General features: G+C 46.3%; 1 protein-coding gene and 1 long non-coding RNA gene across 3 annotated transcripts in view; one reads left to right on the top strand and one right to left on the bottom strand.

The window, feature by feature from the left end:
• Positions 1-11,663: 11,663 nt before the first annotated feature.
• LOC123329723 lies at positions 11,664-14,106 on the bottom strand. Its single transcript, XR_006545261.1, has 2 exons — positions 13,971-14,106; positions 11,664-12,474 (listed from the first exon to the last, which is right to left on the bottom strand). It is a non-coding gene; the product is annotated as an uncharacterized LOC123329723 (long non-coding RNA).
• The window catches only part of SLC1A2 (solute carrier family 1 member 2), a 168,091-nt gene continuing 156,679 nt past the window's right edge, over positions 12,989-24,400 (top strand). Inside the window, exon 1 of one of the 2 annotated variants that reach the window (XM_025266221.3) lies at positions 12,989-13,109. In XM_025266221.3, coding sequence (XP_025122006.1) covers positions 13,090-13,109 — 20 coding nt within the window. In that variant the 5' untranslated portion in view covers positions 12,989-13,089. Of the gene's footprint in view, positions 13,110-13,167; positions 14,132-24,400 lie in introns of those variants that run through there. The other variant, XM_006062355.4, reaches the window with a different exon arrangement.

Genomic DNA, 24,400 nt, shown 5'->3' on the forward strand with positions numbered 1-24,400 from the left:
TCCCCAGCTGACCTTTCACTGACCTCCTCTTCCTCCCCTGAAGGCTTGTGGAACGTCTAGGTCTTTTCCGTACCTCCTGAGGCCTGAAAGCCCAAGGTTGGTGCAGGATGCCTGGGGACAGTCCCATCCTACAGACCCCAACAGAAACTCTTCCCTCCCTTATCAGCGAGAACTTCGACCCCAAGGACTTTAGCCCCAAGGCAGGATGCCATATCTGTCCCCCAACCTGCATTCCCATCTCTGTGTCTTTGCATTATTCCCTGAGCCAGCAGAGAATTTCTGGTACTTTATCTCTTGGTTAGGCTTCCTTGAGGCTTTCCATAAATCAGGCTCCTCACCCCCCGCCTTTCAATCACTCCCTCCATCCTCGCGGCTTAATCTGAGAGCAATGTATTGGTTATGGACTTCTGAGGAACAACCATCCAACACGTAATAGGTTAAGCTGGACTGTTGCATTTGACAAATATTTATCAGGTTACTCAAAAGGTCTTTTCCTTGCTGTTTTTAAGCCTAGAAAGTTTGGATCTCAAGAGGTGTAATGGTAGTCAGATCAAAAAGATCTAAATTCCTGTCTTTCTACTTATTTTGAGTGATCTTGGGCAAGTCACCTAATGTCATCTGCGTCAGTTCGTCAATTATTAGGTTGGCATGCTGGTCTATCTTTTGCGGTAGCTGATGGTTCAGTGAGCTACTGTGTAAAGCGGTGAATGTAGTACCTGACACACAGCTCAGTGCCTTTAAACCCCGGCAGGGGCACAGCTGAGCACAGCTCCATAAAACCTTCATATCCACCACTTCTTACCTGGGCGTCCATGCTTACACCTTCCATTCTTTCATGCTGGTCTGACTCCTCCCCTGCATTAACACGTTCCCAAGTTTCTTGACACTCTCTTTATTCTTTAGTGTCATTTTCTATCTTTGCCTCACCACTCAGATTTGGTTTTTGATACATCATCTCTGCTATGACTTTGCTCCCTTTAGAAGCTGAGTCTGGCCCCCAGGCCGGGTGACACCGTCTGTGTCTGCTTAGTTAATAATATCCTCATGGCCACTGGCCACTCTCCCTAGATCTTCCTGCCCCAGAACTGCTCGCACTACGCGCACTCAGCCACGCTAATCAGGACGAGGGAGTCAGATACAAGCCTGTCTCTGGGCCATACCTGGCACCGGAGGAATCGTCTCTCTTTGTCACGTGGTCCTTACATCCTAGGGATAGAATGCCAAGGATGAGGGATCTCTTCTTAGCTGGAAATCTGGAGTGCATATCAGTCACAGATTTTTCAGAACTTTTAAGGTCCATGTAGCATAAAGGATTACAATGACCACAGAAAATTATGGGGACTGGTGGCAAAGTCTCCTTGAGGTTGTGGCCTTTGCATCCAGTGTTGGACTTGAATTCAAGTGGCCAGCAGTTGTGAAGGAAAGTTGGATGTGAAACTGGAAGAGCAAGAATGAGCTGGAATCCACAAAACATTGAAAGTCATGTCTGTCACTGCTGTCCCCAACCTCCATGATTTGAGTGACCGGCACCCCCACACACATGGTCCAGGAGACTCGGAGAAGCTGGAAGAGGATTTCCAGCAGGTACGGGAGGGCTGCGGGCCAGGGTGCTGCTCTGCCCCGGAAAGGTGAACGAGGCAACTGTTGTGTATGAACTGCCAAGGTGCCAGATGCTCTTACCAACTTCCGGAGCGTGGAGACGGCTGTAGCTTTACTCGCCTTTTCAAATCTCATATTAAGTTTCTCTGGTGCCCACTCTAACCTGGAGCCATACAGGGAAGGGGACTCTGCAAACGTAGTTGCAGCCCCCCTCTAAGTCGACATGGAACAAAAGTCATCACAAATCATTGCATGAAATATTAATGTGGTTGTCAACTGGGGATGCCTTTGTGGAGAGCTGGTGAAGGCTTCTGTTTCATCCAGATTAGTTTGGCTCTAATTTCTTTTGTAGTGGCTTTTTGTTTTGTTTTGTTTTAGACATATGCAACCCCCAACATCTGACATTCTATCAGTGAAGCCTTGGTGTCTAGGAGCTGGCCTGGCACTCACTTCAAAGCTATGGTGTTCTCCTGCAGAAGATCAATTATTTCACAGCATGCTGGTATCAGTCAAGATCCTTCTGTGACTGTGATGGATCAAGGCAGACACAAGGCTGCTTTATATCTTGTCAGTGAAGAGGCAAAAGCAAGGTCATTATACAAACTAAAAAATACAAATGATCCCCCTCTCGTGGTTGAGAGCAGTGACTGTCTTTACTTCTTGACCAATTACAGTGTTAGCCTCTATTTTTCCTTCCTCCTAGATAAGATTTATAAAGATAGCCAATTATAGAATTACCTCTATTTAACTGATAGCATCCAATCCACAAGAAAGCCCCACTTCCCTGGGACTTCCTCAAAATCACCTAATAGAAGCCCAAATCCTAGAATAAGTTCTTTCTAAAACTGTCTTTTTTTTTATTAAATTTTTTTTATTGTTTTGGGTCTTCATTGCAGCTCGGGAGCTTTCTTTAGTTGTCATGTGACATGTGGGATCTTAGTTCCCGGACCAGGAATGGAACCCAGGTCCCCTGCATTGGGAGGTGGATTCTTAACTGGATTCTTAACCACTGGACCACCAGGGAATTCCCTCTAACATTCGCTTGATGATGTACATTCTCTTTCATTTCAAAGAGCAATAAATCCATCTTGTTCAACTAGGATTGGCCAGGTTTAACATCAAGTGGACTTTCAAGAATTATTGAGTAGTCACCCACACTGCTTTATTTTACTTAAACTCCAGTGGGAATTGAGAGGAAGGGGCAATCCAAATAAGCAACGTTTTTATTCACAGGGTAGTTAGAACTTCAAATTGAGTCTTGAGTGTAGGTGGAAAGAAAGTGTAGGATATTCTAAGTACAGAAAATGCTTGGAAAGTATGTAGGATTAAACATGGAGGGGGGCTGGCTTAGAGAAGGGCCAATTCTCTTTTTTTTAATTAATTTATTTATTTTTGGCTACACTGGGTCTTTGTTGCTGTGCACAGGCTTTTCTCTAGTTGCAATGAGCTGGGGCTGCTCTTCATTTTGGTGCGTGGGCTTCTCATTGTGGTGGCTTCTCTTGCTGCAGAACATGGGCTCTAGGCACCCGGGCTTCAGGACTTGCAGCGCATGGGCTCAGTATTACAGTTGCAGCTTGTAGGTTTCAGAGAGCAGGCTCAGTAGTTGTGACGCACAGGCTTAGTTGCTCCATGGCATGTAGAATCTTCCAGGACCAGGGATTGAACCCATGTCCCCTGCACTGGCAGGCGGGTTCTTATCCACTGTGCCACCAGGGAAGTTTGGGAAGAGCCAGTTCTTTCCTATCACGAATCCTTTATTACAGCGACAGGCCAGGTTGGCCAGCCAGCGCCAGTCAAGGTAAGGCCAGTTGGTGGTAGCTCTCAAAAGCTAGGATCAAGAATTTGGCTTCTTGGTGCCCATTTGCAAACATTCAAGCCCATGTTGATGTCTCCAGGAGAGTGAAAGGACAGAGGTGGAATTCTAGAAAGACCCATCAGGCTGGCTGTGCTAGATAGAGGCAATGGTTAAAAGACCCAGCCTGAGTTCAAGTCCCAGCTCTGTCACTTACATGCTGTGGCCCTGAGCATGACATTCAATCTCGGTCCTACTGTTGCTCTATCTACAAATGGGAGTGAAACGATATGGGGATTCGGGAAGTTAACGTGTCTGTGACTGAAGTGTGTAGAACAGCATCTGCCCTGTGCTCAGTCTCTCAGTTGTGTCCGACTCTTTGTGACCCATGGACTGTAGCCTGCCAGGAACCTCTGTCCACGGGGATTCTCCAGGCAAGACTGCATCTGACCTACTGCACTCTGTAGATATTGCCACCGTTACGACGGTTGCTGTTTCATTGCTGTTCTTCAAAGAGGAGACTGGAGATGGAGAAACCAGTTATGAGCGACCTTATAGGGGTGGAGAGAGGAAGAGAGGATTTAGAATGCTGTTGAGGTACAAGCATGTGGAAAGAGGTTTGGCAACCTGGGGAATGAGGTTGAAAACAGGAAAGGGTGGGCAGAAATAAATGAGGTTTCAGGTTAAAAGATGGAGAAGGAAATGGCAACCCACTCCAGTACTCTTGCCTGGAAAATCCCATGGACAGAGAAGCCTGGTAGGCTACAATCCATGGGGTTGCAAAGAGTTGGACATGACTGAGCGACTTCACTTCACTTCACTTCAGGTTAAAAGAACCAACAGGGTTGAGAGCAAAAAGCAATGGGACTAGAGACTTGCCTGGTGGCCTAGCATCTAAGACTCCATGCTCCCAGTGCAGGGGGCCCAGGTTTCATCCCTGGCCAGAGAACTGGATCCCATATGCCCGCAACTAAAGATCCTGTGTGCAACAGTCAAAAACAAACAAACAAAAAGCAATAGGACTATGTAAGTGGGTGTAGTCTGGATAAATTTCTAAGAAAAAGTGTCAGAGCTTGACCAGTTTTTTACACATTTCCCTGTCTGCATGTGTGTGTGTGTGTATATGTGTTTGGTGGGAGTTCGGGGGCATACAGGATGGACTTAATAAAAAGGATCAGGTACAGCTGGACAAGTAGGAAATTTGCAGCCCTCTCACTGAGTCCTCACCAGCATAATACTTGTTGTTCTTTGGAGTTATGGCTGTGGAGTTTGAATATTAATCTTTACAGTTCTTTGGGATTTTCATGCCTCCAAATTCATCGTCTACTCATAACTTACTAGGGCTTCCACATTTGCCTCCTCTATTGGGAGTTGGTGATGGACAGGGAGGCCTGGTGTGCCTCAATTCATGGGGTTGCAAAGAGTCGGACATAACTGAGCGACTGAACTGAACTGAACTGATTGGAATATTAGTCTATAAAATCTCTTCCATCATGAATTCAATCAGAGATTGTGAGTTCATTGATTTTTCTACCTATCATTCATCCATCCACAAAAATTGAGTGTTAAGGATTGAAATACTAAAGGTGGACAACATAGGCTTAGTGCTTGCCCTTAATCAGATAGTCCCAGAAATACTTGAATAATCAGAAATTATGATGAATACTGGGAAGAAAATACAGAGCATTGTAAAATTGTAGAACAAAGGTCGCTGATTTAACCTGGATGGGGCAGGATAAAAGATTTGCCTCCCTGAGGATGTGATGACTGATCTGGGAAGAAGTTGGCTATTGGATGGAGGGTGGGGAGAGGGGAAGAACATTCCAGGCAGAGATGAGCGTGTGCAGAGATGTTGAGAGAAGGGCTTTTGGCATATATAGAACGTCCAGAGACCCAGTAAAGCTTCAGAGGAAAGCATGAGGAAGGGAGAGGTGTGAGGGGAGACTGGAAATGCAATTTCCGTGTGTATGGCCACCCTGGGAGCTGGGAGCACCACACTCTACATGTCAAACTCCATGAACTCCGAGAATGTGCGCTAGGAACTATTAGTGAGGCCTTCAACTCATCACCTATAGCCTTTGGCTTTGACCTTGTGTTTTTCTGTTATCCTTCTAACCTGGTTATGAATGAAGACCTTGAGTCTCCCAGCTATGACACAATTGCATCATGTTCTAAAAAAGATCTTAAATGAGGATGAGGGGAGTTAAAAAAAGACTGAAAGTCAATGCAAGAGGCAAAGAAGTGAGACACTTATAGCTTCACTCCTGCCTTATTTTTTTCTCTTTCTTTAGTATCCTGTGAAAATGTTGAGTGAAATACTTTTTGGATCCCTAGGGCTTGGGGAAGTTTATCTTTTTAGGGCTGTTGGAAAGACGAGAACATTTTGGAGTGATTTGGTAGCCATTTGTGGTCTCTTTTTGCTTTTCTTGGCAGGAGGACCTGCTTTCCCTGGCAGGGCTCTGCCGGATATGCTGTTGAGGCCCAGCATTTTAAGAAGACTGTCTCAATGGCTGAGGTTTTTAGGGATCACTTCACGTTTGTATTCCAGTTCACCAAGTGTTTATCCAGAGGCTTGTGGACCAGGCACGATGGATGGTTTTGTCAACAAAGAAAAAAAAAGTCAGTAGATAAAATTAGGGAATAGCTTTCTTGGGTGACAAATAATATTAGAGATTGAATTCTCAGAGGAAACAAAAAACAGTGTTATGTATCTGAACTTATGGTTTCTAGGAAAAGATAACTCCAAACAAAAGAGAAAGAAAGAATGTTATTAATCCTTGTTTCAAAAGGGGGACAGGATGTTACAAATAAAAGTATCTAGGTGCTAATAAATAAAACCTCCAAGTGAATTGGGACTCTCCTAATTTGCTGTTATTCCCCAAAGGCATAGTTTAGCCTCTGATTTAAAAAATGTCACTGAATCTATAACCTCAACTAAGAAGTCAGTTACCTGGTTGCTGTCTCTCTCTCTCTTGATAAAGAAAATAACTTTATGAGAAAAATATTTTGGGATTTGATAACAAAGCCCCTCTCAGAATTACCAAGTTATTTCATAAAAAAAAAGTGAATACAGAAAATAGAACCATAATCACATCACTGGATTTCTGGGGTCACAGAAGCCTAGCTTGGGTCCTTGGTTTGATCCTTTAGCCAAATCATTTAGCATTTAACCCCAGTAAGCTGTGTCAAGCAACAAAATCCTCTCCTGAAAGTTAAAAACACCCTCTCTCCATCATTTTGCCCATCATAAAGATGTCCCTGCTGAATGCCATCCTAGCAGAACAAAGCGAAATGAGAGATGTATAAGCAGCATTCTTTGCCATGATTAGAAGAGATGGGGGGTGGGGAGGGGAGATGGAAATGAAAATACCAGCAATAACTCTCAAGAAGTGTTTCTACTTTCCACTGGGATCAAGCTACTAAAAAAGAGACAGTTACTCTAATTCAAAATTGTGTGGTTTTTATGGTGGACATAAAGAATTTGCACCAACCCTGACATTTTGTCTCAAGTTATCTCCTAGAAGAAGAGGCTGACACACAGGAATGATGAACCAGGGACTCACAATTCATCTTTTCCCCGTGTCCTTACGTCTTTCATCCGTGCTGAGTAAATGGAGTGAATTCACGCTCCTTCTATTAGAATTCATCAGGCAATAAGTGTGGCTAACAAATGCTTCAGTCTTCCTGAGCCTTCTACTTAATGAGGTGGTTTCTGCCTGAAGAATGGATTATATTTAGACCAAGTTCTCAGTCTGAATTGAGATTTCTCTGAAGTGACATCTCTTTTCTCATCCGCATAGAGAGTCAGGTAAAAATAGAACTCCCTTACTTCCTTTTGCTAATGCGTGTTAACAAGAAAAGAGTGACTGAACCTAACTTGAATCTTGCTGCTCTGAACACCTGTGGGAGGGGTAATTCTCTTTATCTTCTATTCAGTGACCACAGTGGACAAACAGTGCTATAGGCAGGCTCATCCTCAGCTGTACTGTGTGGCTGGATCCAAAGCACGACCACCTTTATCACTCCAGAGTGACGACGGCGTGCCAGGCAGGAGGCTGACATAATAAAGATGACAATAGCCATCACTTATGCCAGAGACTGTGGCATCACCTCCTTCAGTTCTCCTCCAAGCACAGCGGGTGGGGTCATTGCTAGTCCCATCAATGCCCAGTAGGTTAAGTGACTCCCTCATGTTCATTCAAAATGGAAAGGGGGGAGATGGATCCCATCTGAAACTCACAACTCCAAACATGATTGAAATGAGTGGTTCCCAGGTCAGTGTAATTCTGAAAGTGAAAGTTGCTCAGTCTTGTCTGACTCTTTGTGACCCCATGGACTATACAGTCCATGGAATTCTCCAGGCCAGAATACTAGAGGGGGTAGCCTTTCCCTTCTCCAGGGGATATTCCCAACCCAGGGATCAAACCCAAGTCTCCCGCATTGAAGGCGGATTCTCTACCAGTTGAGCCTTAAGAGAAGCCCAAGCATACTGAAGTAGGTAGCCTATCCCATCTCCAGCGGATCTTTCCAACCCAGGAATCGAACCAGGGTCTCCTGCATTGCAGGTGGATTCTCTACCAACTGAGCTATCAGGGAAGCCAATTCTGAAGGCCATGTTATAACTTCTATGGAGGCCACCGTCACTTTCTTAAGACAATGACCTGTGGCTGCTGCTATGAAGATTTTCCTCCCACCAGTTATCACCCTAAACTCCCTTCTCTTTCTACAACCTTCTCATTTTCAAGTTAGTTTCAGGCTTCTCTAATGTCTCTCTTCGATGCTTTCAGCTTCCAAGCCAATGCTGTGCAAGAATATCACCTTCTAAAATAGAATATTGTACAAGAATTTTCATTCATGGTTTTCGTTCATCCTAAAAATAGCTCACAGTTCTGAAAAACTAGCATACTCATTTCAATTGTCTTGATGAAAGGGCCTCCAACATCCTCTCTATTTTATTTCTTTCTTAAAAACCTCACAGTGTCTATCTTGCAGCCTAAGTGATTAGACCAAAGTTTCAAAAGACAGATCCAGACATGCTGCTGTTTCTCTGGGTCACTTTCTTCTGATAAACTCTGGACACTGAAACATTTCTCCTCTATTGTCATCATGATGGGGAAATGGGCTTATTTAATGGCCTTTTATGGAAAAGCAGTGTAGGACTTTTTTCTTTCTTTTCTATATTAGGAGTCACCCTCCCGCCCTGTGCAGCATCAGAGATACAATAACCAATCTCAGGCGATCCAAAGGAAAACCAAGACAGGGAATGGATTCCTTAGAAGAATAAATAATAGAAGGCAAAGTCTTTATCCCTTCTTTGGTCCAACTAAGCTCCTAAAAGTACTGGAGAAGAACACTGAGAATTATAGGATTTAGGATTGGAACCTTTGAGGCCATCTGGTGATTTGTTCCATGGTATTAAACGTACCACCTTCTCATTTCTAGCAAATGGCCTGACTGGGTCCTCTCTGCTAGAAGATCCTCCATGATGGAGAGGGTGTTGCATGGGGGTGAACTGTTCCAATAGTGATGTCATTATTATTACTATAGGTTGCATAGAAGAGAAATTAAAAGCAAAATTCTGCAGAAAGATTGCCTGTACTCAGACACCAGTCTTGGCCTCCCTTCATCCATCGGTCCTGTAGGTTCATTCTCTGACTGTGTCCATTCTGCACTGTTCCCCGGGAGGTTGAACTGTAAGAACTGAACTATAACTACTGCATATGAGTTATGCCAATGTGCTCCCCTGCCCTCTGCTTCCAGCTATAGTCAACAGGGAGTCCCCGCAGGGGAGAAGAGAACAGGAAGGAAGTGGGGGTCAAGTTATTTATTGCCAGACCCCTTTCCAGCAGGTTACCATGGCAACAAAGTCTCAGTCTGCATCAGCTGGAACCGGTGTGCCCTTTGGGTTCAGGCTTAGGGTGGGTAACGATGCCGCACTGTTACAGTCTGTGGGCTCTGCCTTATGCCTTAGAGTTTCCCCACATCCTTCCCTTACCCGTCTAAATTGTCTCTTTATTAAACTTTGCACAACTTCCTTAATTTGAATATGCCAACTTTTTCTAGCTGAGACCGTGACTGACACAACCACTCACCATCTGTGTAATGTTGGTCAAATTCTATAACCGCTCTTGGATTCGGTTGTCTCCTCTGTAAATTAGGGGTAATAATATATGCTGTAGAAGGACATCTTAAGAATCAAATGAGATGATATATAAAGATGCTTGGAACACGCAGTAAGGACTCAGTAAATGCTAGAGTAAAATTATTAATACAGCTACCATGAAGTCTCAACCTGAACACTACCTTAATTCAACTATGGTAAGTTACTTCTCATAGCTTAACTTAGGTTTTAAGTCAACAATCAATACAGAAAAAAAGAAAAAATAATTCCTCAGAGTCAAATTAGCCTTGAACATCCCTCAAGACGGTGTAGTCAATTTTTTGCTATTCAGTCCTGCAAAGCTGTTTTTATTCACAGCAAGTTTGATAATCTGCGGGTGAGACTTAAGAAAGGTGAATCTACATGCAAACGTCAGAGCATCCCACCCCTTCTGCTTCTGCCATAACCATGGAATCCACAGAGGAGACTGAGAGATGCTAGAAAATTCGAAAGTGTTCCTGCTGGCTTATAGGGTTGACCTTGTTCTGTTCTCACATCAGAGCTTTATCGACTTAATGTTGGCTGGGAGATTTGTAGTTTGCTGCGAAGACAGAAAGGAGTTAATGGGGTCACACTTTAGATGGTTTTAGGGGAGGCTAGATTTTAAAGTGGGCTCAGTGGGAAATTAAATGGGGTGCATGCTGCTGCTTCCATATGTCTGAGATGATCCTTTGCTGATCATTCAGGGTGTGCCAGCTTCAGAGCTAAGCATTTCCTCCAGGTTAGTTATCTGGTTTAACCTCATGGCAACTATGAGGTGGAACTATTATGTTTTCTGGTTTTCAGATGAGAAAGCTGAACACCTAAAGTGCCCAGTCTGAGACTATACAGTCTTATTGACGCCACGGGCAGTATTGAATGTGTTTCTGCCTCACTTAGCTCTGAGTTTAGATCCAGGACTGAGGCAGAGAGAGCCTGGCTTACCCTCCAGTGTTCCATGTATGTGCAAACTGAGAATTAAACTCCATGTTTGATAGCTTTTCATGTTAGTTGTCCACAACAGCACACACGTGTTTGCCTGAATAGATTTTTACATGCCCTGTGTTTGATGAGAAGAGAGTCAGCCGGTATCTTTCTTCCTCTCCCCACACCCCCAAAAGACTAAACACACCAACTCGCTTCAAGTGCTCCTCAGGGCCGTGTTTCTGGACCCCTTTCCATCTTGTTGAACCATCTCTAGTCCAGTGGCTCCTGATGCTGGCTGGAGTAGGATAAATCATCTGAGGAAGTTAAAGGGAAAGACCAAAAACTGAGTCAGGACCCTGCTCCAAATCTCTGGTAGGTGGCCTGAGCATTATTGTTTGTCAAAAGCTCTCTCAGTACATTTTAATCAGCAGTCAATATGGGAAAGCACTGTTCCAATTTGCTGCTAAAAAATTGAAGAATTAGTGGGGATGTTGGCAGGGCCCTCTGGAGCGAGGAAAAAGAATCGGTTCCTTCTAGCTAATGATTATTATCCAGAATTATCTGAGGCATGTTCCACACGATTTAATAGGCCTCATCGCCAAGGGCAGCTGAATGCAAATGTCTCTCATTGTAGCATGAGAGGTGAAGGCTCCCGAACAAAGCCGCGTGCAGGGAAGGTGCAAAGTGGAGCCACTTCTCCCATGGAATCTGGCCATGCTTGTTGACCCACCAGAATTCTCTCTGATCCTGAACGCTGAAAATATAATTAAGACTGCTTTTGATCCCACGGTTTAAAACGTAAAATCAACACCATCCCCCTTTTTCTGTCCTTTCACTTCCTCTGTGTTTCTGCGTCACCAGCTGTCTTGCCCTTGGCAGTGAGAGCTGAGGAATGGTGTGGCTCAGTGCTCCTCACCTGCGTGCAGGTACTGAGGGATTCAGACAGAGGAGTTCCTCCGTGCTGCTTGTAAACGGGGTGCGGTAGTGCGCTGGGAGCGCGAACGTCTAGAGAGACGCCCGCGGCGTTGTTCTCCAGCTGCCACCTCGGCAGAAAGGGCAGTAAAATCTCTACATTATAAAGAGAAAATGAGACTGTACAGACTCTGTACAGACTCTGCACCTGACAACCTCACATACAAAGTCCCACGTCCACTCTTGACGGGACTCAAAAGGCAGAACCAAACACCACACGGAGGCTCAGGAAGGTCGTTTTTCATCTACAAATGATTATAAATCGCAACTAAATTTTTAAAAAAGAAAATTAGAGGTGCTATAAGGGGTCCTATGATAGACAAAATATAGGTCTGGTTAATCTAACGGGGGCTCACAGGAAAGACAGAGAGTGAGAGGGAAGGGACGAGATGGGGGAAGGTTTGGATGAAGGAAGACGTTCGAATTCAGATTTGGAGAAGGGAGGTGCACAGAAACGTTTAAAAACCTTCTATTTAGTTCTTTCCTCTTTTTCTTGTTATTTCTCTCATCTGCCTATTCCCTCTTGGATATCGTGCTCAGAAAACTATCCTCCAAGGACGCTTAGATTAAACTGAACACTTTTTGAAGGTTTACTGGGTGCCAAACTCTAGTTTAAGAACTCTGCGTGTCTTTTAATTTCATTTAGATCTCTTCGCTCTGTGCGGTTGGGAATGGTACTCCCGTTTTGCAGAAGGAATGAGGAAGAGTTGAGGAATTTCCTCCCAGAAATTTCCTATCCCACTGGAAGGTGAAGAACTCAAGCTCTCAGATATCAGCGTCAGTCATTTAACCACGAAGCCGCCCTGCTGGAGCTCCAGCTCCCCTGGCACGGTCCCCGAGAGGAACTCCCGAGTTTCTACGTGGCCAGCTGCATTCGGTCTTCGGAAAGGTGTCAGCACAACCATCGGGCTGGAGAGCGCCAGGAACCAGGCCAGGCATGCGGCGACTGAGGGCAGTACCCGCGTCCCAGACCCCGCCGGGAGAAATCTGGCAAGTTCCAAGGGGCAGGTTTGCACCGCGGACATCTCTCGGGCGAGTTGCCACTCTGGAAATCAAGAGAGTCTGTTTAATTCTCACCGCGGCCCTGCAAAGGGGGTTGTTTTGGCTCCATTTCTTGGAAGAGCAAAGTGAGGCGTGCCCTCCCCTGTGGCCGCTACGTCGGCAGGTGGTGGAGCAGTAGGTGTCTGCCTCTTCCCAGAGATAATAAAATCTGCACGGATTTTGCCATTATTATGCAAAGCCGGCGGGGAGGCTCGGACCCTCCCTTGACCGAGCCCATCTGTCTCCGCGCGCCACCCCCGGGGCACAGAAGCCGACTACGAGCAGAGTGGAGTGGGTGGAAACCCGTCCCCGCTGCTTGCCTCACCATCTCTCCACTTCTTCACCACCAGCGCCCCCGAGGCCGACCTCCCTTGGCTTAAAAAAAAAACAAAACCTACAGCCGCCGCCCGCCCGCCCCCCCCCCCCCCCCCCCGCCCTCGTACCCTCCCGCCGCCCCAGGGAGCTGCATTAATATTAATCCCGATGCATAATTGAAGGCCGGAGATTTATTCGGGCCGAGGCAAGGGAGGGTGCGCAGCTGGGCTGTATTTCGGCCGCGGCCACTCATGTGTTTCGGCCGCTTGGGTTTCGCTAGGCCTGGTACCCAGGACGTGGGAGGATGGAGTGGGTGTGCCGCCGGTGAGGATGAGCTTGGGAATGAAGTGAGCCCTAGCGGGTGTACCAAGGAGTGAGGCGGGGTGCCGGGGGCTGCTCCAGGGAGGCAAGGACGGAGGGGCATCCCAGGTCTCCGCGACGTGGCCTGCGCTGTGCCCAGCGAGGGGTGACCCGGGGCCACGCGGGCTTGAGGGGAAACAATAGCGACTCCTTAGATCCTGGGCTCCTGCCACGGGCAGCCCGGGCTTTCCCGGGAGACCAGCCGGGCTTCTTTTCTTATTTGGCTAATTTATGGCGGGAGGCTGGGGGCGGAGGGATGACAGAGGAGGGACCGCGTCTAGAGACAGGGGGCGAGGGGGCGGCAGTTAAAGGAGTCTCCCGAGGCGGCGGCCCTGGTGATGTCAGCTCTCGACGAAAATAGAGAGGGATCGCCTGCAAATCCCCAGCTCCGGCGGGGCTAAACCTTGCAATCCCTCCCCGGCCGGCGCCGAGCCAGGGTGCAGGGGCCTCCACCGCCTCCCCTGGCGCGCACACACACACCGCACACGCGCGCACGCACGCACCCACTCCCTTGCACACCCACCGCACACACTCGCCGCCCTCCCCCCTGCCACCGTCCTCCTCCGCCACGCGGCGAGCCCCGCAGCAAACACAGGTGGCCGCGGCTGCACGCCGTCCAGCGCCCCCTCCTGCAGCCCGAGGGCGGCGCTCTCTCGGGGAAGCCACCCTCCAAGCACCCCCACTCCCCCGCCCTCCATCCAGAGCACCCAGCCAAGCGACACCGAGGCCGGCGGAGGGAGCGCGGGACGCCCGCGGCGGAGAGCAGGGACGCGGCTTAGAGCCGGCTGGAGCCTCCTGCGCGCGTTGAGGCGCTAAAGGGCTTACCCAGGAGGGGGGTGGAAGGGCGGGGAGAGGCTCCCCCCTTAAATACTGCGCTCGGCTGCACTCGTGCGCTCACCCCGGCTCCCGCTCACTCCACGCCCGCCGCTGCCGGATTGTGCCGAAGAGGAGGGGGCGTTACCCCAGGACATGGCATCCACTGAAGGGTGAGGGGGGCTTTGCTCGCTACCGGCAGGCAAGGGGATGGAGGGGCGGCGCGCGCGCGGAGTGGCGGTTCCCTATCCCGGATGAGAACAGAGAGACGCCGGTGCCGGGCCTCGGAGACCGTGACGGAGCGACGGCTGGGCTGGGGGTGGGATGGTGGAGAGGATATTGATTTTCTTTCGCGAAGCTTGCTGCTTAACCCTTTGAAGATGCGAGAGACAGAGGATTGTTTCATTTTAATTAAAAAAGGTTTCGGTGGAGGTGTGCAAAAGAGTGACGGAGAATCCTCTTGGGGTTACTTTTGAGATTTGCAAACAATAAGGGATTGGGCACAGTAAGAGCGGCAGACGCTGAAGCAGCGCCTGGAGCTCGGCGCCGGATGGAAGGTGGGGACCGGCCGGGAATGAATGAACTGGGACCCAGGCCGGGGCGGGGCGAAGCCCAGCGCGCGCAGCCTTGAATGTCAGATTTGCAGAGTCGCAGAGCAGATACCCGGCTTGCTCTGATCTCTCCTTGTCCCTGGATGGCGGAATCTCCCTAGCCAGTTTGAAGGAAGCGTGGGAAAGATTTGGGTGCTTCCCGAGAAGAGGCGGGAAAAATAAGTGGCTTCGGGCAAGGACAGGAGTCCCCAAATTCCAGCGGGGGGAGCGTTGATTTCCCTGATTCTCCCCGCTGTCTTGAGTTGTCTCCTGCCTCCTGAGGCTGCAGTTGGATGGAGAATGCTCCCGCTGATAATAAGGGCAGCTTCTTTACCAGGAAGGAGATTTAGCTGCAAGAAACCCATAAGTACTCCTATGTCAAAGAAAGTGAAAGTGGCTCAGTCCTTTCCGACTCTTTGCGACCCCATGGACTATACAGTCCATGGAATTCTCCAGGCCAGAATACTGGAGTGGGTAGCCTTTCCCTTCTCCAGGCGATCTTCCCAACCCAGGTATCGAACCCAGGTCTCCCACATTGCAGGCGGATTCTTTACCAGCTGAGCCACAAGGGAAGCCCAAGGAAAGGTCCAAAACTAGGTCCCTGGATCAGTATTTCCCAGGGAAGTCTCTCAGATTGGTAGAGTCTGAGTAAGAATAAAAGGACTGGTTGAGGAGCTCAGCCCTTTGGTTCATTCACAAAAGTGCACTAGCCTCTTGCAAGGCATCACTGGATCCATATTAAGTGGCAAGCAAGTACCAGGGGCTCCTCTGAGCACAGGTGGAGCATCCCTGGTGCCAGAGCTTTCCAGGGCTTCTAACAAATTTTACCAACTCTGCAGGCTTGTTTTGGGAAATCGATCGCTAAGTAGGCATATAAAGCAGCCCCAAAGTTAGATCTCTAAACTTCAACCTCCAAGGAAGGACAAATATTTCTGAAACTGTCTGCTCTGTGTCCAGGAGAAGGAACCCATCTTTTTTCTGGCCCTGGAGTCCTTCTGGCCCCTGGAGTCCTTCCAAAGCGGGTGGGGGGCAGCTGGTATCTTGTAGCATGAGATTTCTCTTCTCTTTTCGTCCTAACAGTTCAGCTGTGTGGACCTTTTTGACTGTTTCTTCCCCAAACTGATGCTCTGGAAAGAGGTTTGTGTACAAGGAGGGCAGTACATTGTTCTAACACAGATCTCTAGAGTTCATTGTTAATGTGCCTCATCCTCAGTGTCTTTTTGCCTGTTTAATTAGTCATTCATATTAGAAAAGATACAAAGGCACTACTGGCTGCTTTCAGGTCCCTTCGAGATTTGCCCCTGATTGTAAGGGCTAGGTTGGACAACATCTGTGAAAAAGATGGATGATGGCAGTGTTTCAAGTCCTGCATCCTTATTTGATGGCCAGATAGTAAAGGGAGAGGTTAAGACAACAAGAATCCCCCAATCAAGCAGCGTTTATCTCACCTTTGTCCTAAATGAGAACTGCCAAATGATTTGACTCTATATTTGATTTAAGTATAGAGCAGGAGGGATTCACATTCTATTAGTAAGGTATTATGCCCTGTGCCATTGTCAAGAAAAGATTGGTCAAAGGTATTTGTATTTAGGGAGGAACTGAGAAAATTTGAAAGACTGGGAAACAAATAGAGAAAGAACTCTGACCCTTTATCATTTCAGAGCAGTACTGATGAGCAGGTGACACTCTCAGAAGCCCTGGTCTTTCCTTTTTTCTTCTCTTCCTTTCTTCCATCTTTTCACCAGATGCATTGACTCAGCACCTGTTGGGTAGACCTCACGTGGTGGGCACTCTGGGTGTGTGGGGGCTCCAAAGATGTAAGACTTTGATTAGTAGACTGTTCATATGGTTTAGTGAGATTCTCTTGCCTCTTCTGATGCCTTTAGTTAATGTACCTTGTAAAGGGAGGTTCACGGAGAATCCGCAGACTGGTTGCCTTTGTTAGCCCGTGTCAAGCTGTTTCCTTGAAACAAACATTGCTGAGAAGGAAACAAAAAATAGCAACAGAGTGTTATGCTTTCAATATATGTATTTTGAGTTCGATTGATCCCGAATGTTTGGGGAATGGAACTGTATGGCAAACTGGCCATTCTGGTCACCATTTATTTGGTGATGTAGTTACAGTCAACAACATAGGCAGATTACCAATTTTGAAAGAATTATTAGAAGCCATAGTGACATCTTATGTTTGTTTAGCACTTCACTTTCAAAGCTCTTTCGTGTCATCATCACATTTGATTCTTCCAGTAACTGTGAAGTAGGCGGTCCAATGAGGATGAACTTTAAGGATAAAATTACATAGAATGTATCGTCATCTTTCCGGGAAGATTCCAGGACTTGACCCAACTTTAGAGTTACCATCTGGAAATACCAGTTATCATGGAAGAGTGTGCTAGGCATGTCTGGCACAGGATATTACCAGCTTTCTTTTGAAACTTTGGCATACGTTGTGCAAATTGCCTTTGGGAATATTCTCATTATCAGCCTGTGCACTTGATTATTGCCTTTGCACAGCATACTCAAACACGATCTGGTTACGTGAGGTTTCTGCTTGTTTGGAATTGCGATTATTAGCATCCAGCTTCTGGAAGACTCTACGAGGACTCTTTGGTAGTTCCTAGACCCTGAGGGGCATTTTCCTGCAAAGCAGTGTCTAATTTGATAGTTGAGGATTCTGTCTTTCTGAGTCCTCAGACATGGCTAAGAATTATGGTTTTGGTCCTGATCCAAATTGGGAAGAGATTATTAGTATTAGACTGGCTAGTGTCCAATATATACTGAATTATGTTAGAGCACTCAGATGCATAGTGGCAGGCATTTCAGAAATACATTCTAGGGGTGGGAGATGGCTAGGTTACCAAGTATGCCATGGATCCAAGGCGATCTGTTTTCTGATCCGCTCCCAGGAGCCAAGGGGTCAGAGCAAAAGCCAAGTGCAAGGGCTTGGGTTTCAATTTGACTTTGAAAGCCAGCAAAACAGAAAGCTGCTGACAGCAGAAAAGCCCCGCATGAGGGACCACTGGATTTATTATTTCAAGCAAACAAAAAGCAAAATGTAACAATTGCCTTCTCCCGCCTCCCCTTGGGAGTGAAGTTGAGGTCAGCGGGAGGAAGAACCCACAGAATAGACTTATTGAAAAGGGAACGGAGGGCATAGGTGTAGGGTCCAGAGGGGGTTGCATGTTGCCTGCCTCATGCAGTTTTAATTTCTCATTTTCAAGAGTATAAAATCAGCCTCCCTGGGTAAAATAAAGATGCGTGAAACTCAAATGAGAAAGCCATTTCACGTTTACTGTGATCGCCTCTTGTGAGTGATTGAAAGCTTAATTCTCATGAAACAATTTCTAAAAGCAAATGAAGCCTGTGATATGGAAAAAGCCAAGATGTTAAAAACCAGAAACAGTTCTGCCCATCAGTATCAATGGCCACTTCTTTTCTTCTCTAATGCAACATAATTAGGGGCTGTCTCCCCTGGCTTTGGATTTAAGGGAATTGTCCTATAAGGAAAAGTCTTTAAGAGATGGCTGTGCTTGGGGTACAGAAACAGGCAATATTTAACAGCAAGGTGTGAGATTTCTGGGTCAGTGTGCCATAAATCATACAGATCCAGGATTGCAAAACTGACAGTTTGAAGCTCAAGAAAGGTTGATTTCAGTGAAAATCTTGCCTCCTTACCCTCCTCTACGGCTGTATCACACAATGCCCAGATGTCTGGTTTTTCCCTCTTTTAAAGGCAAACTAAATTGTTTTTCATGCTGATTTCCGCCCTCCCCCCCCTTGGGACTTGCTTCCTCTTGGAACCAACTGCATCTCCTCATTTCAATCACTTGCTATACTTATTTTAATCAAACCAGACACTGGTCATTTCAAATCTAGTAATAGTAGGCAAAAGAGTCATTCTCAAGATGAAATTTTAGTTTTGTTTGCATTTTCAGAACTTGTCCTGGAAGTTTGCAAAAGCAAATAAATGCCACACACCGCCTTGCCTGCTCTCTTCTCTCCCATACCCTTAACAGCTTGTTGGGGGCCAGCAGAATGTTTCATAGCAAGGGTTTTAGGTATCCAGATTACGGCAAATCTCTTTATTTACCAGATCATGAGCTTGCTCTCTCTTCCCTCTGTCTGCCCCTCACCCCTCACCGCACCAAGCAGCCAAGTCCTTGGAGTGAATTAATTAAAGGAGTGTTTAAAAATATCTCATTGCTCCATCTCCACGTGCTCCATCATTGATTGGAGGCAGATGGGTTGCAGATTTGTCAGTAGAATAGAAAAGGACCCGCATCTCGTTATAAATCTGTCTGGTTGGCATCAGATGATGGCAGAAAAGACAATAGGCCAGCAATATGAAAGGGGAATGAATAAAGGCAGGGGTAGATCCTTAAATTTCAGAAAAGGACACCTCATTTTCTTAGTGCGTGTTTTTGTTTTTTTGTTTTTGTTTTTTATTTAAATGGCTGTTTTCCAATGATATTGATATTTATTTACTTATCTTTCATTCGTGGATCTATTTAATTTCTCATGGCTGTCTGCTGAACGGCCGTCTGGTGTTCTTGGCAGTCTCAGCAGCTGCTTCAGATTATGGACTCGTTGAGCAAGGACTGTCCTTTAAAAGGGATGACCCAGAGGGATGGTACGGGGAGGAAGGAGGGAGGAGGGTTCAGGATGGGGAACACGTGTATACCTGTGGCGGATTCATGTTGATATATGGCAAAGCCAATACAATATTGTAAAGTTAAAAAAGAAAATAAAATAAAAAAAATAAAATAATCAGAAAAAATGGAATGAACTCTATTTTGGCGGCTGGATTTGCCCATCTGGGTCCCAGTAGAATAGGTGGTGGTCTGTGTTAAAGACCTTGAATGAAGTCCATGGGGGCAAGGAGAGGGACAACCCCCACTCCCCCACTTACAAACCCTGTATATTAGAGGCTTCATTTAAACCAAGAGGACTTTCTTCTGTTACATTTCGTCAGGAGTGCCATCTGTCACTCAGTCTTGGTAATCTGGCATGGAACTTCCCATCATGTGCCCCTGCCACCCCAGCTTCCCAGCCCTGTGCCTGAAGGATCCCGGAGATGGTGGCCAAGGTGGAAGTGGGGTGGAGGCCTGTCTGCCTCCCAAGCTCTGCTCTTCCCATAGCAGCAGATTCGGGGTATGGGATGCCCGTGGACCATAGGTGGCCCACAGACATATATGTTTTGGGTCACACAGGTTTCTGAAAACCTTTAAATAGTTTGCTTAGACTTAACAGTGTTTCACCTAAAAAAAAAAAATGTTGATTTTGGTTTCTCCCAAATGTTGGGAAATCTGATAATAAAGGACCAGCCCTTTTGTCTTGGTATCATTTATTGAAATGCTTAACAGCCCTACAGTTGCTTAAGCACTTTGCATGTATAAATTGATTTAATCCCCACAACAATGTGATTTAAAAGGACTATTATTATCCCCATTTTGCAGGTGTGAAAACTGAGGCATAGAAAGATTAAGCAGCTTGCTGTTGGCTTTACAGCTAGTGAGTGGCAAAGCCAGATTTAAAACCTGGACAGCCTGGCTGTGGAACCCAGACTCTAACCGCTAGGCTACACTGTTTGGTCCCACAGGGGTGGAGGGTGGGAAGAGTCAGCTGGGGATGAAGAGTGGCTGTCCCCCAAGACAGGCCATGTGCTCTCCAGGTTGGACACAGTCTTTTCAGAGACCAGTTGCTCGTGTTTCTTGCTTGACCCCTTACTTCTCTAAGGCAGCCACTGAGCACGAGAGCTTGGTGTCCCTCTTCTCAGGGTATGACGCTGTCTAGCAGTTGTGGCTACTTTTCTTGTTAATCCCTTCAAAACGCTCCCTTCTTCTTGTTTCCATTAACTGTGTTCTTAATGAAGAGTTCCTTTGTAATTATTGGTTGTCCGGACACCAATAGCATGGTCTTATCAGATGCAGTGCTTTGAGACAGCCCAGTGCACGACCACACGGGTTCAATCCTTTGGAATATCGAGCCTTGAGAATACACTTCTTAGTGGCAAATGTAGTGGAGCATTTAGCAGGCCCTGGAATTTATTCTTTCTTATGTGATTTTCAATCGTGGCTGGTTAGGGCTGTGACTTCACTTACCCATTTCCTAACCCAGCTGCTTTTCTTTATCTCTTTAGGAGTGTGGCTGATGTCTTTGATTTGTTTGTTTCTTTTTTTTTTTTTTTTGCAACATATGCAGACAGTGATGACTGGGGATGCCTTTTAAATTGGGGAAGAATCATTCAGAGAGTGTGTGTATGTTCAGTCAATTGTAACATATTGTTACAATTGTGTATGTTGTGTATTGTTACAATTGTACATATTGTTACAATTGTTTATGTTCAGTTGGTCGTGTCCAACTCTTGTTACGTATTGTTACAATTGTGTATGTTGTGTATTGTTATAGTATGTTCAGTTGGTCCTGTCCAAAGCTTTGCGACCCTATGGGGTGTAGCCTGATGTGCCCCTCTGTCCATGGGATTCTCCAGGCAAAAATACGAGAGTGGGTTGCCATGCCCTCCTCCAGGGGATCTTCCTGATCCAGGGATCAAACCCGTGTCTCGCTGCGTTGGCAGGAGGATTCTTTACCACTGAGGCACCTGGGAAGACCCTCAGAGAATGTATTTCTGTGCATTTTTAAGAGTGGCACAGTTTGCTGATTGTCCAGTAGGTGGCAGTAAATGTCAGCACTTTGTCCAGACTGGCTGTTTGACTCCCTTTGGTCCTTAGGGAATCTCAATTCCCACAGGATCCCATTCTCTTTTGATTAAAAAATGTCTCCACCAAATATATATTTTTTGGTGTTCGTGAGATGATTCTCATATGTGTGTGTGTGCTCAGTCGTGTCCAACTCTTTTGAGACCCCTTGGACTGTAGCCCTCCAGGCTCTTCTGCCCATGGGATTTTCCAGGCAAGAATAGTGGAGTGGGTTGCCATTTCCTCCTCCAAGGGATATTCCCAACACAAGGATCAAACCCTTGTCTCTTGCATCTTTTGCACTGGCTTACCACTAGCACCACTTGGGAAGCCCTGTTTACAGATATCACCATGCTGCTAAGTCGCTTCAGTTGTGTCCGACTCTGTGCGACCCCAGAGACGGCAGCCCACCAGGCTCCCCCATCCCTGGGATTCTCCAGGCAAGACCACTGGAGTGGGTTGCCATTTCCTTCTCCAATGCATGAAAGTGAAAAGTGAAAGTGAAGTCGCTCAGTCGTGTCCGACCCTCAGCGACCCCATGGACTGCAGCCAACCAGGCTCCTCCGTCCATGGGATTTTCCAGGCAAGAGTACTGGAGTGGGGGTGCCATTTCCTTCTCCAGATATCACCATAAACAAATACAAATAGGACCATTTTCTTGAACTTGGAATTCCAAGTCTATATGACTACACATATATGATTTCATTAAGTCCTTGAAAAACTTATGAAATATTATGCTCATTTTACAGATGGGGAAACAGAGATATTTAGCTTTTACACTGTAATTGGGTACCTGTTTTTTTGTCATCTACTTCTACTGTGTTTCATAGTATCCACATTTTGCAATTAACTCACATTTTATTAAAATTTCACAAGCTTTGAAACAGTACAGGGCATGACCACTTGTCTATAGTCCTTTGTTCATTTGTTTGCTCCAATCATTTTGATCAAAGGAAGCAAGATAGCCAAGTGTCCTTGCAAGAAGAGATAATCAAGAATTTAAGAGGCAACGCACAAGAAGGACAGCAATGGTGACCAAAGAAGTGAACTTATCTTTGAACAGAGGTGTGACATTCAAAAGAAAATACTGCCATTAAAACAAAGTGGGAATAAGGTTTAGGCAACTGAGAATGATGGTTAGACCTGAGCTTGTAGACGTTAATCTAGAGATTTTCAAATAGAAGAAGCAGTTGCAGTGCACGAAGGGAGATAAGGTAAAAGAAAACAGATAAAAGAAGGAAAGCATTCTCAATTAGGTGTCAGGCAAAATTGTATTTTTGTTTGTAGACCAAATTGTAGTTTTGTTTTTACCTCCCGTGCTTAGTCGCTCAGTCGTGTTTGACCGTTTGCGACCCCATGGATTGTAGGCCACGCGGTTCCTCTGCCCATGGAATTTTCCAGGCAAGAACATTGGAATGGATTGCCATTTCTTCTGCCAGGGGATCTTCCCGACCCAGGGATCAAACCCTTGTCTCCCACATCTCCTGCACTGGCAGGCGAATTCTTTATCACTGAGTCATCTGGGAAGCTCTTGTTCTTAATCTCAGTCTTCATGTAAAAAGACAGTTATGATCTGATAACCAGCTTTGTTAGAGAAGTCCATGTGAACAAAGCGAAATTGGGTTAATATGTCTAGAAGTGAAATGGATGAATATAAACTGACAATGCTTAGACATGCTAAAGGGATGATGAGTTCTGGGGGATGGGTTCAGCTGTTACTTTTTATACTGAAATGCAACACAGGGTCTAGAGGAAGTGTCAAAAGTAAATATTGGACTAATTTCTAAGAAGAGAATAGAGTGTAATGGAATTATAGACTGAATCTGTTCCCCTAGTGTTTTCCTGGGATTCAAAGTCATCCATCAGCAGACATTAGTAAAACCATCATAGCACAGAAGCATTGCAGGGATCATTGATTTTTCCATCATGATTAATTGCTAACATTTCGACGAAGAACTAATCATTTGCAGGCATTTCTGTCTTAGTCTGAGAAGACCAAAATTTGCAGTCTTTTCAAGACATTAATACACTGGGGTTGAGGACCTGTTGCAGTTCTTTCCTGGGAAATACTTTGGGATGGAGACTTGTGTGCAGGAAATTTATTGAGAGAACTTCTCAGAATAAATCCTTGTAGAAGAGAGAAGGGAGCAAGGGGGAGCAGAGGAAGCAGTTGAAACAGTCCAACAAAGTGCCTGTCCCATCCTTCAGGAAGTTCTGGTGCAGAAAGGTCCTGAATGGAGAGAAAAGAGACCTCTACCACTTAGAACAACCCACCCCTGGATTGGGTTGTGCTCGGGCAGTGGACGTGGCCCTGGATGAAGACACGGCAAGGCCTTAGACAGAGATAGAGTTGGTAAGCATTGTCACTTGTCAACACTCCCGGCAGCTGGGGGGATGAACGCCTCAGTCCTGAACGTGGGGGCTTCAGGGGAACTCACCACAGCATCCACTGTTAGCTCCACATTCAAATGTTTGAGAGAGGTTCCGTTGCTTTCCATCTGAATATCCAGGCTCCACAAAACTGTCATCTGTAATAAAATACTGTGCCTTAAAAGGAGGGTGCCGTTGGGCAACAGGGAGGCAGGTGGATTCTGGTGGGCAAGGCTGGGGAGCATTAGCAGGCGTCACTGCCTTGGTTCTAGCTGTGACCCACACAGCCCCCAAAGACAGATGACCTAACCCTTCTCATCACTCAGACCTTCCAAAGGTATCTGGTTCAACAGGAGCCTGATTATCTCAAATTGATGCCCAAGAAAGGGAAACCAGTTCTAGCGAATGGAAGGGGCCAGAAATATCAACAGATAAATATCCCAGGAACCAGAGTCTAGCTATTACTGATAGTTCCAGCGTTCACAGCGGCTGTTTCTATGTTCCTGCTAGTGTTGTTTCTCGTGGAGGCCTTGCCTTGGAAGAGGGGAGGCAGGGGACTGGGTCATCCCTTTCTGGAACATCCACTGCCTTGTTCTGTTGATTCAAGAAGCCATGCGTTCTGTCAACCTCCGGCCCAAAGCGCTTGTATGTTGACTTTGCTCTGCTCTGTTCCCTTGGTAAATATGCAAATGTGTTCAGAGACGAAAGAGCACTTTTGTATGTAATCCAAGGCCTTGCAGATTATACCTCTGTGGGTATTTCCACGTGTTTTCTCACAGCAGGT

Source organism: Bubalus bubalis, chromosome 16, assembly GCF_019923935.1.
Source record: "Bubalus bubalis isolate 160015118507 breed Murrah chromosome 16, NDDB_SH_1, whole genome shotgun sequence".
NCBI lineage: Eukaryota > Metazoa > Chordata > Mammalia > Artiodactyla > Bovidae > Bubalus > Bubalus bubalis.